The 19,429-nt window shown below is 30.0% G+C and overlaps 3 protein-coding genes across 6 annotated transcripts in view; 2 read left to right on the top strand and 1 right to left on the bottom strand.

Annotated features, from left to right (window-relative positions):
- The first annotated feature begins 1,185 nt into the window (after positions 1-1,185).
- Positions 1,186-7,926, top strand: LOC114191478 (calcium-dependent protein kinase 1-like). Its single transcript, XM_028080659.2, has 8 exons — positions 1,186-1,306; positions 1,875-2,762; positions 4,104-4,247; positions 4,361-4,513; positions 5,766-5,881; positions 6,087-6,254; positions 6,835-7,059; positions 7,625-7,926. Exons 2-8 carry the CDS (start codon positions 1,946-1,948, stop codon positions 7,745-7,747), a joined length of 1,746 nt encoding a protein of 581 aa, XP_027936460.2. The 5' UTR covers positions 1,186-1,306; positions 1,875-1,945; the 3' UTR covers positions 7,748-7,926.
- Positions 7,927-15,011: 7,085 nt separating this feature from the next.
- On the top strand, positions 15,012-15,555 carry LOC146884569 (uncharacterized). The gene has a single exon (XM_085675598.1). The coding sequence runs from the start codon at positions 15,012-15,014 to the stop codon at positions 15,432-15,434; it is 423 nt and encodes a 140-aa protein (XP_085531724.1). The 3' UTR covers positions 15,435-15,555.
- Positions 15,556-18,211: 2,656 nt separating this feature from the next.
- Positions 18,212-19,429, bottom strand: part of LOC114191621 (ubiquitin C-terminal hydrolase 13-like) — a 37,942-nt gene continuing 36,724 nt past the window's right edge. For all 4 annotated transcript variants that reach the window (XM_085665165.1, XM_028080916.2, XM_085665163.1 and 1 more), the window contains exons 30-32: positions 19,272-19,346; positions 19,076-19,162; positions 18,212-18,712 (exon numbers count right to left, since the gene is read on the bottom strand). In XM_085665165.1, coding sequence (XP_085521291.1) covers positions 18,671-18,712; positions 19,076-19,162; positions 19,272-19,346 — 204 coding nt within the window. In that variant the 3' untranslated portion in view covers positions 18,212-18,670. The remainder of the gene's footprint in view (positions 18,713-19,075; positions 19,163-19,271; positions 19,347-19,429) is intronic.

Here is a 19,429-nt window from a genome sequence, read left to right as displayed (position 1 = left end):
TTATTTATACAGAAACTGAAGAAAAAGTGAATAAAAAGCGAATTCAATTAAGAAAAGAAATATTTGGACAATCATCTTTTTTAATAAATAATTATTTCACAACTTTGTTTTTCAATAATAAAACATTGAATTAAAATATAAATTAAACCATTTAATGAAAAGTTAATATAAATGATTGTAGCTAGTTATACATAATTAGGAGGTTGTTAATCATTCTTCCGTCATAAACGTATAAGCCGGAATCAGCGCATTCCTTCCGACCAAAACGCGTTTCACTCGCTTTCCCACTCATCCCCGCAAACATGCTATTTCTCCACTGTCTTAAATATTATAATATCACAAAAAGAAAATGCCACTAGCTTTTCATGCATTTTTTTTTATAATTTTTTATGACAAGACAATCATTGAATTATAAATGGAATTACCAAATTGTTTTCATAATTTTATTAAAAATATTTTTTCATTAATTTCATCGTTAGAATATCTATGTTATCTTGACGATTGTATATTACAATAGTTGATACAAATGGTAATCATTTATCCTTCAGATGATAAATATCGGAAATTTATTAATAATTCTAATGGCAAAAGTAATCCACCAAGAAAAAAATGAGTATAATTTAAGTATTTATCAGTGTATTATTAACTGGATTGTAAATTGGTAAGTTGTCATCTCCGATCTTGTATACTTTTTATTTCGTTATTCAATTAATTTTAATTTTATAAATATAAGTAACTGTATAAAAAAAATTATCAATTAAATTGTTTCTTTTTGTAATTAACAATTCGTATTTCACGTTTCTTGCTATATAACATTTTTATAAGTAGAAAATTTCCATTATCTTCGCATTTCTCTTTGTAACAATAATAAAAAAAGTGTATCTGCAGGGAGATTCATTCCCAGTTGAATACATTTCTTTCCCATTAAAAAAAGTGACCGGAGAAAAAGTTGGATTCAGTCTAGATTCAAATAAAATAAACAATATTTAATTATTTAATTTTGTACAAAACAGTTATCAAATTTATTTAATTTATAAAATGATAATCAAATTTAAAGGTTTATATTTTCAAAATAGTTATATAAAATAAAACTAGTTTATTTATATTATAGTAAATTAAATATTATTTTTTGTGTTATGTTTGAGAAAAAAATTATATAAATGACACGAGAAATTAGAAATAAATAAACGAATTAACGAAGCAGTGTAACATGGTCCAAGAGGTACGACACCAAACAACCAAACCAGAAGACCATGTTTATCTACCAAACTATCTTTGTATTCATCAACCTCAAGGTAAACTCAAGGTTTGTCTAATCTCTCTAATCTCTGTCTCTTTCTTTATGCTTCAATCTTTAACTTCTCTCTCTTCTAGCCACCCCTTAACTTCTCTCTCTTCTAGCCACCCCTTAACTTCTAATTTTTTCACCTTCATTTCCGGTTTTTATAGTTTCTGATTTGTGCTCTTTTGATTCCATTTTTTTTTCCCTTTCAAAAGGGTGTCCTTGGAGTTGTATAAAGTTCGATTCTTTGTTCTTTTCACCAACTTGGGTGTTCAACTTTTCTAACTATTCATTACCTTTTGCTATTATTTTTGTAGTTTTATGACTTCCCCCCCTTTTTTTGTGACTGTTATTATTAATATCAATCATTATCTATTAAATTTTTTAATGTGGTCTGAAAAATGAAAAGATTTTCTTTCTGTTTTCTGGTTCAAGCTAACTCTCATTTTGTTGGGTGAGGATATGAATCTTTGGATTTGTTGATTATTTAAAAAAAAATTGGTTCAATACTTGGGGTTTGACTTTGATGCTCACTTAAAGGGACTTGAAGTTGATATTCAGATCTTGTGTCTTGTGTTTACATATGATGCAGGTTTTGAGATCCGAGTGATGAAAATTGGATATTTGTTAGCTGTAGCACAATTTTTATCAGTGTGAAGCAATATGGGAAACACATGTACTGGTCCTAGCATTTCAAAAAATGGTTTATTTCAATCGGTTTCTGCAGCAATTTGGCGGTCTCAATTACCTGATGAATCAGTGTCCAATAGAGAATCTGTAAAAGAGGAAGCAACTAGTGTGCCCGAAACGCCTTTACCTGTACTAAATAAACCTCCTGAGCAGATAACTATGCCGAAACATGAAGCCAATCAAGAGGCAAAATCTGAAATAGAACCAGCAAAGGAACAAGGGAAGAAGAGGCAGAAGAAACATGGTTCTGTGAAGAGAGTTTCTAGTGCAGGGCTTCGAGTTGATTCTGTGTTGCAGAGAGAAACTGATAATTTCAAGGAGTTCTTCACTCTTGGAAGGAAACTTGGACAGGGTCAGTTTGGGACAACTTTCTTGTGTGTGGAGAAGGCAACAGGACATGAATATGCCTGCAAATCTATTGCAAAGAGGAAGCTTGTCACAGATGATGATGTTGAAGATGTGAGAAGAGAAATTCAGATAATGCACCACTTGGCTGGGCATCCTAACGTTATATCCATCAAAGGTGCATACGAGGATGCTGTAGCTGTTCATGTTGTGATGGAATTGTGTGCAGGTGGAGAGCTTTTTGATAGGATTATACAGCGTGGTCATTATACTGAAAGACAGGCAGCTGAACTTATCAGAACTATAGTTGGGGTTGTGGAAGCTTGCCATTCTCTTGGTGTGATGCACAGAGACCTTAAACCTGAGAATTTTCTCTTTGTCAATCAGCAAGAAGATTCACTTCTGAAAACTATTGACTTTGGATTGTCTGTCTTCTTTAAGCCAGGTATTTTCAGATGGTCTTGCTTATATTGTGGTTATATAAATGGTTTTGTTAATGTTGCTCTTTAGGGTTGATTCTAAGCAACTCAAGGTAAAACCGGTTTTACTGAGAAAGAAAACGTTTATTGTATAAAAAATATAGAGTATGTAGAGTGCAATAAATGTTTTATAAATAAAACATTTACTTTATAAAAACTGTGCAAGTTCAGTTTTTCTCATTTTAGTCGTACTGTGCACCTGCATGTTGTAAGATCTGAGAAAAGGTATGAATATATACTTACTAACTTAGTCAGATTGAGGTGGACTGAAATATGAAAATGCAAGCTGTTATGATTAGGTTGTAATGAATTGTAACATATAAAAATACTTAATTTATTAAAAAAAATTGTTGAGACGTCAAATTGTGAAAAAAAAACATACCTTTTGAAGTCCGAAATCATAAATTTTCATATCAGCACATACACTCAGACAGGACTGGAGCACGAGTGGAATGGAGATATCATAGGACGCTGAATTTGATCTGCAGGCGTTTTAGTTATTTTGGATTTCTTAATTTGCTGAATATTTTACATGCAATATTTTTCATAGAACTGGATTAATATTTTAAGGTGCTTGGCATTGGCCAATATGCAATGTGTTGCTGTTGCTTGTGTATGAACTTGTTAACTTCTTTTTTCATACAGACTTTTTAGTCTTAAAAGGGGTCGACATTTTTTGTTGGCCTTTTCAAATCTTCAATGTTTAGAGGGCTTTTCCGTCTACTATGTCCTAGATTCATAGCAACAATATAATATCCTTTTTAGATTTTTGAGAATTTCTGTATTACATGCAAGTGTTATAGACTCTATGGAGAAAAAACATCATAATAGTCTATGTATATGCTATCTTGTCTAAGTTTGGGATGTTTCTTTAACTTTTAGTATTTTACCTTCCATCCTGCAATTTTGTTTATACCCATTTAAGACGACTTCTGTATACTGCAATTAGTGTTAGATCGGATGAATTGTTAATTTTCCAAGTATTTACTCATTTGAACAGCAAATCATTTGAACACACACGTTGTGATTAGGTAGAGAAATTGTTTCTCTGAGGGGCTTCTGATCTGGGATTACAGGTGGTTAATATCTGTAATAGTTTTATTTTGTCTATTGTACAATTTTTCTACCTCTGTTCAGTTGGTTCTTATCAGAGTAATTCCGCACATGTGTGTATACATGTAGATATTCAATCAGGTTTCTAGAATTATATGAATCATGAGCCTATTCATTATTTTAACTGAAGCTTTATACAAGTTGGAGAAGTTATTTGATTCCATGGAGAAAAACTGATGATATTTCACTTCCAGGTGATATCTTTTCTGATGTGGTGGGTAGCCCATACTATGTTGCCCCTGAAGTTTTGCGAAAGCGATATGGTCCCGAGGCAGATGTGTGGAGTGCTGGTGTTATCCTTTACATTCTTTTGAGTGGAGTACCTCCATTTTGGGCTGGTGAGATCTTTTGGATTTATTTTGACGCTGTAATTATGCTTTTACATTTGTACCACTATTTTTGTCTGATTATTAATTTTCTCTTCCTTTGTGTGGTTCATTTGGTTGTGCAGAAAATGAACAGGGAATATTTGAACAGGTTCTGCGTGGTGATCTTGATTTTTCTTCTGATCCCTGGCCTAATATTTCTGAAAGTGCAAAAGATTTAGTACGAAATATGCTTGTTCGTGACCCTAGAAGGAGGTTGACTGCACATCAAGTATTATGTAAGTATAAATTTACTAATTGATAATTCAGTCACGATCTTGACATTACTTTAGGCTTTACTTGGATGTGGGACTTCGTTGAACAATAATGATGTTAAATTTTATTGTTTGGCAAGAACTTCTTATAGTTAGATGCTAGGGTAAAGAGGGGATGCTCATTTTTGTAGATTGAGCATTAACTCTTTTTAAAAGGAGAAATTCTTTGTGAAGGGGAACCCCTTCACGGGGCAACCCTATAACATGAACTGCTGTTTGAGGTCCTTTAGGTAGCCCTCAATGTTACAAGCAATCCAGTAATACGACTTCGATTAGTTCTAGTTGATTTCACCTTGTTGGAGATCCTACGTGGACTAATAAGACTAAGGCCAAATTATAATATATAAGTGGGATGCAGTCCACACCTTATAATCTAGTTTTGTGTAGTTGAGTTAGGTATAAACCCACTTACTAAGATGGTACAAGAGCCATTCATAGCTTATTTTAGTCAAGTTGTTGAGGTTGTTGTGTCACTTGCTATTGGACTAATTTTAGATCATTCACAAATATCTAATCCCACGCTTGAGATGTTCATTCCTCGATGTGAGGGGGTGCCCAGGGGATCTCATTGACTAAAAGTAAGGTCAAATTATAATATATGAGTGGAGTGTAGTTCTCATCTTTCGAGCCGGTTTTGTGAGACCAAGTTAGATATAAACCCGCATACTAAGAAACTTTATATCAAGGTAGGCAACATGAATTGCTATTGGCTATATTTCTAGTCAATGTGTGATCTCTATAGGACCAATTGAGTTTAACCCTGCAAACACTACCAACTCTTCCTTCTTAGCCCAAATTTGTGTTTCCTTCATCTCAAGCACATTGGTTCTTGCTCTCAAATATCGGACATGTTAGACCAATTGTTAGAACCTGGAATTTGAAAGAGAAATACAAGAAAGACTTTATTAAATAGAATGAAAAGAACCAGAAATATGAGAGCACTCTCTCCTCCAAGGGTTTCACCTTCACAAAGGTTTTCTCCTTTCCCAAAAAGCTAATGCTCAATCTACAAAAATGAACCTCCCTCTCTTCCATCCTCCTTTGTATCAGAGGAAGTATAACAGTTCTTCTATGCTATGTGGATTAATCTTTTCTATGCTATATAAGCGCCCAAGCTAGTTACTTTAGGCATAAATTTTACAATTATCATTAATTTGAAATAATATGGCATTCCAAACTGAATTTTTCTTGCTTATATATGTTTAATTGCCTGTAGGTCATCCTTGGATTCAAGTTGATGGCGTAGCTCCTGATAAGCCACTTGATTCTGCTGTATTAAGTCGCTTGAAGCAATTTTCTGCTATGAACAAGCTCAAGAAAATGGCTCTTATAGTAAGTCTCTGGATGTTGAAGCCGCAAAGTAACATGTTATATGATTTGGACTTACAAATACATAAAATTGACACACGTGTTGTCTGATTTTGACTTAGAGATAGATAACATTGACTATGGAGATACTCACACTATGTCTATTGGATTGGAAGTCTTTAATGTGAACCTTTTCATTTAACAATCGTTTGCCTTTTTTGTTTTTCAGATAATCGCTGAGAGCTTATCAGAAGAAGAAATTGCTGGCTTAAAAGAGATGTTCAAGATGATAGATGCAGACAACAGTGGTACAATCACTTTTGAAGAACTTAAAGCTGGTTTGAAAAGAGTCGGTGCTAATCTTAATGAGTCTGAAATTTATGATTTAATGCAAGCGGTAAGTGCTTTTAAGCTTATTTTATAAAATTAAAAGAAGCAAGGTGTATTGCATAACATATGGTGCACAAAATCAATGAGAAATGAATATCTTTTGCAATGGTTAAGCTTTCTGTAATTAAAGTGGCTTTAGTTTTTACAATACATTTTGGCTGTCTTTGACTTAAATTTCACACCCTTAAATATTTAGATCTCCCACCAAAGAAATTATAGGAAAGGGCTGATCACAATGTAGCAATCAATGATTCTTAATTAATCTTTGATTTTTCAAGTCCTAATTTGTAATTTTTAATGAAACTGTTATTTGGTAGTCATTTGTGCTTCTTTGCTTTCAGTTCTAGTATTAAAATAACCATAGATATTGCCTTTTCAACTAACTTAAACACATTATCATTTTTTGTTGTTTGTTTATATATCACATGCCAGCAAGTTCATGAACTCTGTATGATATTTGAATTAAAAGTTTACTATATCCAATAAAACATTAAACCTCTTCTTTATCAAATATTCATAGAAATAATGTATTTTGTTTAATAGGCTAACTCTAAGCTCTAACTTATTACCCTGCCTTGAAATTGTAGGCTGATATTGATAACAGTGGGACAATTGATTATGGCGAATTCCTTGCTGCAACATTACACCGCAACAAAATTGAAAGAGAAGATCATCTATTTGCAGCATTTTCTTACTTTGATAAAGATGGAAGTGGCTATATTACTCAGGAAGAACTTCAACAGGCTTGTGATGAGTTTGGCATAAAAGATGTTCGTTTGGAAGAGATAATCAAGGAAATTGATGAAGATAATGTAAGTTATTTACAATTCTATTGTCACTCTATAACAAATGATGAACTACTTGTCTTTGGTATCATTTCTAGATAACCCCTCTGATTTCTTCAGCTCAACACTCCCCTTTGATTAAAAGGAACACTAATTTCATAAAAAAAGGTTAATGATGTTTTTAGTTCCTGAAATTTTCCAAATTTTGTTTTTAGTCTTCAGCTTTTAAAATCAGTAGATTTTGTCCTTGTATTTAGTTCCCAAACCTGACACTTTTTCCTCCATACCCCAAGAGGCTTGCATGAACAGTAGATTCATTACATCTGAGAATGAATCATATCTTCCTTTCAAGAATTGATTTGACTGAAAAAAGAAATCGAGGAGGCATCAAATCAATGAATTCATAACTGTTTGTAGTTATTTTGGACATCATGGTACATATGTTCCTGTTGTTAGTTTGTACTTGGAACAACCACACTACTGTATCGTGCTATATGTTGAATGTTTTGCTAAAACACTAAATACCCTTTAGCAAGATATAGAATGTAGAGTTATGTTATGATTAATGTGAGTTATGTTTTGTCATATGCAGGATGGTCGCATAGATTACAATGAGTTTGTGGCTATGATGCAGAAAGGAAATCTTCCAGTGGTTGGTAAGAAAGGTCTAGAAAATAGCTTCAGCATTAAGTTCAGGGAGGCATTAAAATTGTAGTGTTCATTGTTAACACTGAGATTTTTTTTTTTTTTTTTTTTGTTTCTTTGTATTCCTTATTTCACACACCCCTTCTTTGCTCTTTTAAAGGTTCAAGATTTTATGTTATGCTCTTTAAATGGATTTTTGTAATTACGAGAATATATTAAAGAGGTATCTGGTGGAATATTGCTGTTATAGAGGAAGTTTGTTTGTTATTTATTTGTCAATTGAACTGATAGACTCACATTTATTAGCACTTTTAGGGCTCTTTGGTAAACAGAAATAAATGAGGAAAAATAAAATTAAAGACATTAATGAAGAAGTAAAAAGATAAATGGAGAGTTGAATAGAAAATATATGAAAAATAAACTATAAAGGTACTGATAAGTGTTATTTCTTTTTTACTTGTTATTTTTGTCAACCAAATAATCGGTATTATCTTCACTTGCTATTTTCACATTTTTTCTTGTTTTCATCACATCAAATTGGGCATTAATTATGAAATTTTCTTTTTGCACCTCCTCGATTACTATCCACACTCCATACTAACAAGGCTAAAGTGCCCTCACTACATTACGCCATCGATGCATCTCTAACTACACCTTTGTTCTTCGTTGCAATCATTGAGAGGAAGAAGAGAGAGAAAAACTGTGGATTTGGTGGGAAATTTGTTGTGGAAAGGTGTTATATATATGGAGAAGTTTATTTTGGAAAACTTGTTCTGAGAAACATTTCACATGTTTCAAAAGCATGTTGTGAAAATCCTTTTATGGAAAGTTCATTTTGTAAATCTTGTTTCAAAATTTAAGAGGCTTGGTCAGGAATTTGTGTTATTCAAATTCTGTTTTGAAAATCCTATTCCAAAAATAAAATAAAAAAAAATGCTTTGGAAGATTTGTATAATAAGTAATCCAGAAGTTAGCTTAAGGAAGGATAAACGGGTTATTTCAAAATTTATGAGTGTAAGTTAGAAATTATGGAGGTGCAGGAAGAAAAAGCCTATTTATGATATACATTATATATAAGGAGCTATGGTAACCAACGAGCATAGTGTAGCTATACTTATCCTTGGGCTGGTAGGTTGGGATGCGCTGATTGGCCGTATGAGATTATTTGAATTGGCCGTATGAGATTATTTGAAGAAGATTTTCAGAAATCTGATCAAAACCGGTCTTGTGAGATTATTTCAAAGAAGATTTTTAGAGATGTGATCAAATGCTTGACCACCAATCGTGTGGCATTACTTCGAAGAAGATTTTCATGGATGTGATTAGACGTTCAATCACACCTTACTCAGTTTCTCAATCGTTGTCAGTCCAACAACTATGCCACTCGGACGAGTTGAGCAACCTCTCCCAGGAAAGTTAGTTGGACTGACCACAAAATTTCATCTTTGTCCTTTATACATATTACGCGTCAAGCCGTCCGGTCCTCCGAATGTCCATGCCAATCACCTAATCATTTAGTTGGCGTAAACAAATCAATAATCTATATTAAAAGTATTTGAGCCATAATTAGAACAACTCTAATTAGGGATCCATGAAAAAAATCATAAATACAAGTCAAATATATGATTGTTAAAACTTTTATCTACATTAATTATAATATTTACCGCTTTAATCAATCACTCCGATTAGTTGATGAACAAGCAAACGAATAATATAAATGAAAAAGAAAACCCGAATAGTTTAAAAGTTGTTTAAATGAATATTTGACCCTACATATGAAACAAAAATGTTTACTACCGTAAGTACGTTGAGATAAAAATTCAACACTCATTTATGACAATATTTCCGAAACTCTTATTATTGAGAGCACGGTTGGAAATGGATGAAAACTTGACTAGATTGAGAGAAGTGGTACCTTAGCACTAAATATTTTTTCTTTTAAAACAAGAGTGAGATAGCATTGATGGAATACCTTAAAAGAGAAAAACATTGATGAGGTTCACAGAACAAATATAAGGCGTTGCATGTTCTGAAGGCAATTTTGAGATTGGTAACATAGTTTAGACTAATAAACATGCTCTCCAACTCAAAGAGAAGTGCTCATGCATTGCTTTTGCTTCTTCTAATATTTTAGAGATGGAAATATGAATCCATGATATTAAACCACTTATAAATCCATTTGTCCAAAACTTAAAATTTATTATTAATGTTAATGATAGCATATATATTACTTTTCCAATATTTTCAATTATTCCACTTTGCTTAAGAGCCTAGATTAAAAAAAATTATAAATACATACATATATTCTTAAACTTTTAAGAATAAAATCGTAACAAAAATATCAGACTAAAAAACGGAAAATATCTTACGTATGATCATTAATTTTAATAATATCATCTATGGAACATTAACCTCATCTCTAAGAACGAAAAAAGCTTTCAAAAGTTAATCCTCTTACACTCATATTAATCATTGAGTTTACCTTTATTTTAATATGTCAAATAGTTTCCCATCCCTTAAAATCCTAAAATCCAAAATAGCAATTTCTCAAATGTAATATATACTCAAATTATTTTATTTTTTACACTTCACCTAAATACTCAAATTTTTTATATCTAGATAGAATTATTTGATGTATAAAATATATTTTTTTTAATATATATATATATATATATATATATATATATATATATATATATATATATATATATATTGTAATTAAATTTAATTACTAATTTAGTCTCGAATTGAAGATTGAATTATTTTTAAAATTATAAAAACTAAATTGAATCAAAATTTTAAATAGAATAACTAAATTGATTTTTTTAAATTGATAAACAATTAGAAAACCAAATTAAATATTTTTTAAAAAGTTTAGAACTAAATTGAATAAAAAAATAATAAAGAATCAAAATAGACCAAAATAACAAATATAACAAATTAGAAGAATAAATCACTGATTAAATATTTAAAAAACTAATGCTCCTACCCATATTAGTCATTAAGTGTGGATTTATTTTAATATGTCAAATAATTTCTCATCACTTAAAAGTTAAAATAAAAAATAATTTATATATATATATATATATATATATATATATATATATATTTTCCTCATTAACATTTTGACGAGGACAAAATCATAACAAAATTACTAAAGTCGAAAAAAACAATATTTCATATAATTTCAGATGTAATAATTGATATCAAGACAACTGCGTACTATTTTAACAAACTTTAAATAAGAAAATTAGATGTATTATTATATAAACAAGTTATTATAAGTTTGTATTTTTTAAAATTCAAATTTATTCTTTTTAATTTAGAAACACTTTTAAGAAAATTAAATTTAACAATATTATATACACATATTATCAAATCTTTCATTCGTTAGGCTTATGTATTTCCACCCTCATTATCCCCATGTTTTGTTCTTCGTTTGTAAGGCAGCATACCAAATTATACACTTTTCAAAACTAAAAATTGAGAAGTATGTGCGATTAATGATAAAATGTCTTTTATTTTATTTTGTTGTCATTCTTAAGTTTTTATTAATTTCATTTTTTGTTATTTTAGCTTTTTAATCATATTTAATTTTTCTATTTTAAAAATACTTCACCTCTTGTCTCAAAGTGTATAATTAAGTTGTTATGACCATGTTAAGGTGGCTCATAATCAAAATAGGTATTTTATAGTTCTTGGACTTCCCCGTGAAATGTGGGAAAGTATTTTTATAGGGATGACTTTGATTGTTAACAAATCTTCAAAAACCAAGGAGAATCTAAGTTTGTATATATTTTAATGCCAAAAAGAAAATTTATATATATTTTAAAGTTTAAGCATCAGATTTAATTATGTTAAAATATAGAATTTTGACCAAGTTTGACCAAAAGTATTATGATTATAAAATATTTCACTAAATCGTTTTAAGAATCAAAGTTGAAGTACTTTTAAATAGAGAGACCAAAATTTAATAAATTTCAAAATAAAAAAGAATCAAATTTTAAAATTTCTATAGCTTAAAAATATTGATTAATATATATATATATATATATATATATATATATATATATTATGATTACAGCAACCGTTCCTATTCATTCATTCTTATAGGTTTATAGGTAGTATTTTCAATCAGTGAGGGGAATATTTAAGTTAATTAATACAGTTAATTATTTTTTGAATTTCGAATTCTCTATTTTATTTGTGGCCGGCCTAGACATTAAAAAGTATCAAACATGATAGTTTCACTATTTTGCAGCTAAGAATAAACTTAATTTGACGACTACATAATGTTACACTCATTTTCCTCACTCTTCATGATACACTATTTCAACATGTTAGCAAGTAACGTATTTCTTCATGTACCTTCAAGTCAATGTTTCATTTTGTATTTCTAGGGAGCTTTCTGCATTTTCATTTTTACATAGTGTGTTAAAAATACATCACTTTTAACATATTGCTGAGAATTCAATTATGAATTTAAATCTTAATTTGAATAAAATTATTTTTGAAGGAAAAATGGTTGGAAATTTAAGTATAAAATTAAATCTTATATTGAATAGTGACGAAAAAGTTGAGTATTATATATAAAAAAACTCACAAAATAATTGTTTTATAAGATTTTGAATTATAATCTCTTATATGAGTTGAAATTATGTTTTATTTGTATATTTTTTTATAAAATTTTCTCAAATATTCATAAATAGTATTATAATATATGATGTACAAATATGATACATGTATAGAATAAAACACGCATCAGATATGTCGATTTAATTATTTTGAAAATAATAGGACACGGTACGTGATATATACATACTGAAAAAAGTACAATTTTTTTTTAAAAATATTATAAATATATGATTATTGTTGCGTGAATCTAAATTCAAATCAAATGTATTATACATTTTCAACATAAAATTTTATAAATTATTGTCATTTATTGGTTTATATATTAAATACTTCAGTGATAAGTATCGATAAAATAATAAAATATTTTAAAGTATCAGGTACATATACGTGTCTGACATAAATATGTGAAAAAAATTTAAGGATCAGTGCATCATTGATTATAACTGATGGGACAAAGGTCCAAAGAAGATAATGAATGGTAGGGTGGAGAGCAAACACATGAATATTGACTTTTTGGAGACTAAGAGTTTTATAAATCACAAATGGCTAAATTAATAACAGAAAAATATTGGGTGTGTGTAGAAAGTAACATGACAACAAATTTAACAGTAAGATAAAGATGACTTACATTGTTTAAGCATGGAAACATAAATGTGATGTTGATGGGATCAAACAAAAACTGACCACATAATATGGAACAATGGGGAAGAATCAAAGTCAATGGCTCCCCAGATCCTTGACAAGGCACACCAACTTTTAGCAAAATTGTTTACATATGAATAAACATAATTACTAGTGACTTTTACAGACACCAAAGGGGTGAATATTTTCTCTCCCAACTGCATTATTCTAAGACCATGGATATTTAACAAAGCAATGTGAAGAAGGAAGAAAAAAAAAATGAAGTGTAAATGGCTCTTCAACTCCTTCACAAGGTAAATGACTAGCACAATTTTTTCAAGCCATTAATTAGTAGGTTTTACACACAAGATTGAAGTCATATTTGCACAATTATCCTTGGTTAACTATTTTGTTTATATACAAGGTTTGAAATATATATATATATTTTAATGCTCTTTAAACAAATTATAAATTAAAATTTTGACAGGTTTTATAAGTATCTAATTTTGTTCATGGTAACACTTTTGTCTCTTATCATCAAGCAACAACATTAAGCAATATAATAATGTTAACATTGACTTGTATGCCATGTCATGTGTAATTTTTTTCTACTAAACGCTGTTTTTAATCCTCATTTGTTCATATCAATTGATAACATCAAACTAGTTACTAAGTGATTAAGTACATACTTTATTAAAATGATACTTGACTATCTCGAAAGATTCTTATGGAAACATTTTAGGAACTAATACCTGTCAAAATATTTTTGTATAATAATTAAAAACAAAAATCTAAACAAAGTTTAACAACGAAAATAATAGCAAATCCTAATTTATAATGAATGAATATGGTTTAGTTTGTAACAATTTGAAAAAAAAAAACAAAATTATAATGAATGGAATTTCATTTGTCTTTATAAGATTTTTATTTGATATATCATCCTTAAAACAATAAAATAATTATTTTTAGCCACGATGATTATTTTACACTTTTTTATCTACGTGAAAAAAAGAAAGAAAAATCAGAAAACTAAAAAAGACTTAAAGGAGAGAAATCAAATCAGACTATTATCTTATATCAACTAAGACACCTTTAATAATAATAATAATTAAACAATTTATTCTCAAAAAGTACTTTAGTTCATATCTAAAAAAATATATCTCAAACAAATAATATATATATATATATATATATATATATATATATATATATATATATATATATATATTTATATCAAAATTAACATAGTAAATATATATAAATTTGACTATTTGATCACTATTGTTTATTTATTTTTTCTAAAATTTAACATAATCCATTAAAATAACGTGTAACTATACAATGAAACATGATATATTTGGAGATAATCTTTGCAACACTTTTGGATTATTTTTATCTTCTTCCACTTTTGAACTTCTCAGTCTCAGAGTTTGAGATGAGAAATGATCCCAAGTACATTTGGACATTTAAGCCAACTCATGAATGAATACATGTGCTAATAAATATATAATTAATGAATAACACATACATTAAAACTTTCATCTATACTATCTTTAGACTATTTTTGTTATTATGGATCTTAGGGACTGAGCTCAAAATTTTCAATAACACACATTAAAATGCTATCTTTAAAAGTCATATACACGTACATTTTTATTTTCTTTACATCTATTACACACTTTTTTTAACTAGTCGGACGGTACTCACTTTTGTTTATGTTGGAAGTTTCACATTGACAAGAGATAAGACCAATTCACAATATATAAGTGGGTACAATCCTCGTCTTACAAGCCGGTTCTGTGGGTTTGAGTTAGACTTAAAGCTCACTTCTAACATGGTATCAGAACCAGGTTAGAGCCTATTCTAACGAACTTTCTTGAACATATTCCATCAAATATCGGGCCGGAAATCTCACATCGACTAATTAAACTTTTTTTTTTCTTTTTACTTCTCGCTTTCTATCACATCACATAACTTATAAATCTTCTATTTATTTATTTTTTTCTAAATGTATACATATTAGGTGTTTATATAACTTTTTGACATCCATGAATGATTATTGAGCTCAAATCCCCATCATGTTGGGCATTATAAATAATGAAGGTGTTGAAGTTTCCCCTACTCTGAATTTCAGAAGTTTTACTCTTGTGTGTTGTTTGAAAATGAAGATTCCATTTCCCTGTCTGATGTTGTTGTGCATGATGATAGTTGGTGGTTTTGTAGTTGAAGCAGTGGTGGCAGTGGGAGCTCCGGCACCGGCACCGGCACCGGGACCAGCAGCAGCATCAGAGTGTTGCAATGTGATGGAGCTGGTTCCATGTGCGAATGCCTTCACGACCTCAACACCACCGTCACTGGAATGCTGTGAAAGACTGAAAGAGCAAGAACGACCATGCATTTGCCGCTACATAACTGATCCTGCCCTTGGGGGTTTGATCAACACTCCCAATGCAAAGATGGTTAGTGACAGTTGTGGCTCTCCCATGCCTAACAATTGCTAACTCTACACTCTATCCATCAATCTTAGGCTTCTTCTTACTCTTCTTATCTGTAGATACTTGCCGCTGCTTTTCTTATTTTCTGTAACTTATTTTTATTTTCCATGAAGCTTTATATCACCAAATTCTGCCTTCATCCTCCGATACCACCGTGAGGGCATTTACAAGTATATCTCATTGTTTTCTCTTTTTTGATTTTGCCATTAGTTTCTAAATTATACAATCTGGAACGTTATAAATCAACTAATGTCTAAAAATGGATTTGGTATTTCAAATAATCAATCTAGAAAGTTTTTACAAATTATATAGAAATGTATCTCAAATTGATCAATCTAAGAATATGTATTTAAGAATCTGAATCGAGTAATTTGAAATTTGTTTTCAGATTGAACAATCCACAATGTATTCGACATATAAGATCAAAATAATTAGGATGATGCTTTTTAAGCTAGTGAACGTAAGAGATAATGTTGACCTCTATTGTAAGTTGTAGTTTGATTGTGAGGTATATGAAGATTGTTGTGCGCATTATAGATAAACATATGTCATTAGGCATATTTATTACATCTTATGGGATGCACCATTATAGACACAATAGTGTCATGTTAGTGTCGTATAAATGGTGAACATGCTTGGAAAACAACTCATCCACATCATTTATGCAACCAACTTAACATATGTTACAGACAAAACAACTTGTAGGTTATGCCACATTTATACAGGTGGGTAATTGTTTGATTGACGCATTTACCATTGTTTTATATTATGAAATTACAATCTTTTTAATCAATTTGTGAATACTTGATTTTGTAGCAGAGTTTAATAGACAAACATTTCCTGGACACCAATCTTAGGGATATAAATCCTAGTTATGATAAGGACACTCTATACTAGGATGTCAAAGCGAGATTGGTTGTAAAATAAATATACTAACTCCCCTTATTCACGTGGGTTGAATGTTTGTATTTTAACTTTTTATGATTTCTGCGATTTAATATATTTATTTCCCATATTTTTATGTTCTATTTTCAGTCTTAAAATGCATAATAATTATTGATTTCATATTTGTGAATATTTAATTATTGGACATGATATTAGAACTTACACTAGAATAGAACAATTAATTGATTGGACATAGACATAGAGTTCATTATTAGTATTTCTAACATATGAACTTAAGGCTTAATGCGAACTTTTAATAAGAAAAATTCTAAAACATTAGGGTTCTTATTAAAGTTTAGACTTGTCTCTAAGACATTAAGACTTGTTATATTGTATGAATACTAGAGTTAGAAATTGGCAATATATTTGTTTTTTTATGCATAAAATCCAACCCTAGTGAAGTCTTTACCACATAAGAACTCTCACCATATAATTGCTTAATGGGGTTTGAAATATTCCGAACATTCAATATTCAATATTAATTTTATTCTTCAAAGTTTTGGCCTAAATTAGTAAAAAATCATGATTTTTTAACCAACACAAATTTCTTGGGATTACGATATTTGAATTTTTTATTTTATTACTTGTACGATTTGATACACTTGTTAATTTTGTAATACTCTCCTGGAAAGTTTTGACAAAGTACACTTCCGATACAATTATGTAGAGTTTACCCTTCACTATCTTTCACCGAGTCAACACTCACAAACATGCAAAAAAAATAATAAAAGAAAAATGTAAACTCCCCTACCTCGTACTCTTCACTACTTCCTTCTTTCTCATGGAAACTCAACCTTTAAAACCTTCTATCTTCTCCTTGACTCACCATTTCTATTTTCATTCCCTCTAAACATTGTTCTCTCCTATATTTATATACCTAATATCTCAAAGAAAAATACTATATTTTATTATTATTTAACAATAATATCTAATTTATCTAACAATATATCAATCAAGGAGATATCTTTTAATTTGTAATAATATAATAATATCTAACAACGTCTAATAATATCTTTTACTTTTTTTTTGTCCAAATCTTATTTCTTGGAATCTTTTTAAAAAAATAATTTTTTTAAGTTATAACTAACATACTGTTTTATCTTTTATTTAAAATAATTAATTACATTTGTATACTTTTCTAATTATTAAAGTTTCTAAGATCTCACAGTAGGATCTTACAGTTGGACGAGCTTATAATTTTAAATTATTCATTCGATGGAGGTTACCATATAGAAAAGTAAGGAGCTTTATTATCTTTATCCTCTATGATGAGAATTAAGCTTGTAAAATAACTTATTAGTGTATAACTAGGAAAGATGTTGTTTACACAATGTTGAATCGGGAGAGATCAATAGATAGCCTAAACTTTTTTTTTATGTATATTTTAAGATAAAAGTAGAAGAAAGAGAGAAAAAAAGAACGTTTTAATCCCTTGTAATTAGTGTGAAACCTTTTGCTAGTTGCAAATGACAACTTGACATAGCCCAAATAGCTCAAATTGGGTATATGGAAAATAGGTCAAAATATAGGTTAAGAGAGGGTTAAATTGTGTATTTAATTTTTTTAAAATTTTGACAAGCTTCTTAACGAAACTAGAGTTTTCTAGCTTGTATCCAATCATGTCCTTTACCTGAACACAAACCATACCAACCATTTAATACCGCCCGTAGATTGATTAGTTATAAGATAACGTTATATTTCCAAAAATATAGTCTACTCACTCAAGTCGCAATTCATGGGAATAAAACTTCAACCACACATGAAGATCTTTAATTAAATTTCTGACGGATTGTAAATTTTTGCCTAAATTATATGAATATAAAGCTCTGCTATGAAGATTTTTCCGAAGCAATCCATCTTGGAACCCCCGTTCATTGAATGAAGCATAAGAAAAAGCAATCTTTTCCTTTTAACACAAAGAAGCATTATAGATATTTCCCCATCCTTCGAAGCCTCACTAACTGAAGGAAATGAAAATCCCACAATGGTGCAGTGGGCCAAAGGAAAGAGTTAACTATAGCTATATTCCTATACCTTTTATACAAAAAAACCAGCCCCAAAATGTTATGTACCAAAATGGAAAGGGACCATCAAATCCAACCACTTAACCACCAAAGATTTGTTTGCTCAAGACGAGTTTAAATTACTATTGGAGCCTAAACTTCAGCTAAAAAAAATTATGGTTTCAGCAGACTACCCTGAAAAAGATTGGTAGCTTCTCCACATTCCTTGTTCCCTTCAGACCACTTTAAGTGCAGCTGAAATACAAAATTGACTTATCAAGATGAAACATGTTTCTAAACATGGATTTTTACTGCCTTCTCGAATGGGTGACGATTCTGCAAAATTAATAAATAATCATATAGTAGGTTTCTGAAACCAGCAATAAAATTAATTCCAGTAACATTACAACCATCTATATCTACTTTTGCTGTTAACATTTAGGGGGCAGGTTCGGTGCAAAGGTCAATCATGGAATGGTTGGAAAGTAAAATAGGATGTTATGTTTTTTTTTTTTTTTTTATCAAGTACAAGTCGTTTATTCAAATTTTAAAATTCAAGTTTCTAGAGTTGTAACAAATTTCGTCTATTTACCCATCGTTGACCACGTATACCCATTTATGATAAGGAGCACAAACCCACCAACCCCCATTCCTTGAAGAAAAATGACGAGCAAGCTTCATAACATAATAATACTATACCTGATTCGCTGCATTCGATCTTCTAGGAGTATTGTCAGTGTGTTCCAGTCCGAGGTACTGCTCCCATGCGCCATATATATCCCTTCTCTGAACAATAAAAAATAGATTAACTTAATTTTGCACAAAAAAGCATTTTTTTTTTCTCGATTACGCACTGTAACAGTCATAACCAAAAGGGAAAAGAAGATAGGCAGACCTGAAACCGAGTGGAAACAATGTCTGAATCTTGAAGATAATCCGGACGACCAAATGACAAAAATGCAAATCTCCACTACAGGAAGACAGAATAAATACCATACATTAGTCATTGAAGCTAAATCTTTCCTACCTAAAGATTTTGGTTAAAAAGGACTG

The sequence above is a fragment of the Vigna unguiculata genome, chromosome 7, assembly GCF_037176805.1.
Source record: "Vigna unguiculata cultivar grain cowpea cultivar isolate G323 ecotype 2 chromosome 7, ASM3717680v1, whole genome shotgun sequence".
NCBI classification, from domain to species: Eukaryota; Viridiplantae; Streptophyta; class Magnoliopsida; order Fabales; family Fabaceae; genus Vigna; species Vigna unguiculata.
Note: the sequence above shows the minus strand (reverse complement) of the source record. Positions and strands in the feature narration are given on the sequence as shown.

Coding starts and splice junctions, on each gene's coding strand:
- LOC114191478 (XM_028080659.2), top strand. CDS start 1,946: ATGGGAAACACATGTACTGGTCCTAGCATTTCAAAAAATGGTTTATTT. Junction 4,514..5,765: donor GACTGCACATCAAGTATTAT/GTAAGTATAAAT, acceptor AATTGCCTGTAG/GTCATCCTTGGATTCAAGTT. Junction 7,060..7,624: donor AGGAAATTGATGAAGATAAT/GTAAGTTATTTA, acceptor TGTCATATGCAG/GATGGTCGCATAGATTACAA.
- LOC146884569 (XM_085675598.1), top strand. CDS start 15,012: ATGTTGGGCATTATAAATAATGAAGGTGTTGAAGTTTCCCCTACTCTG.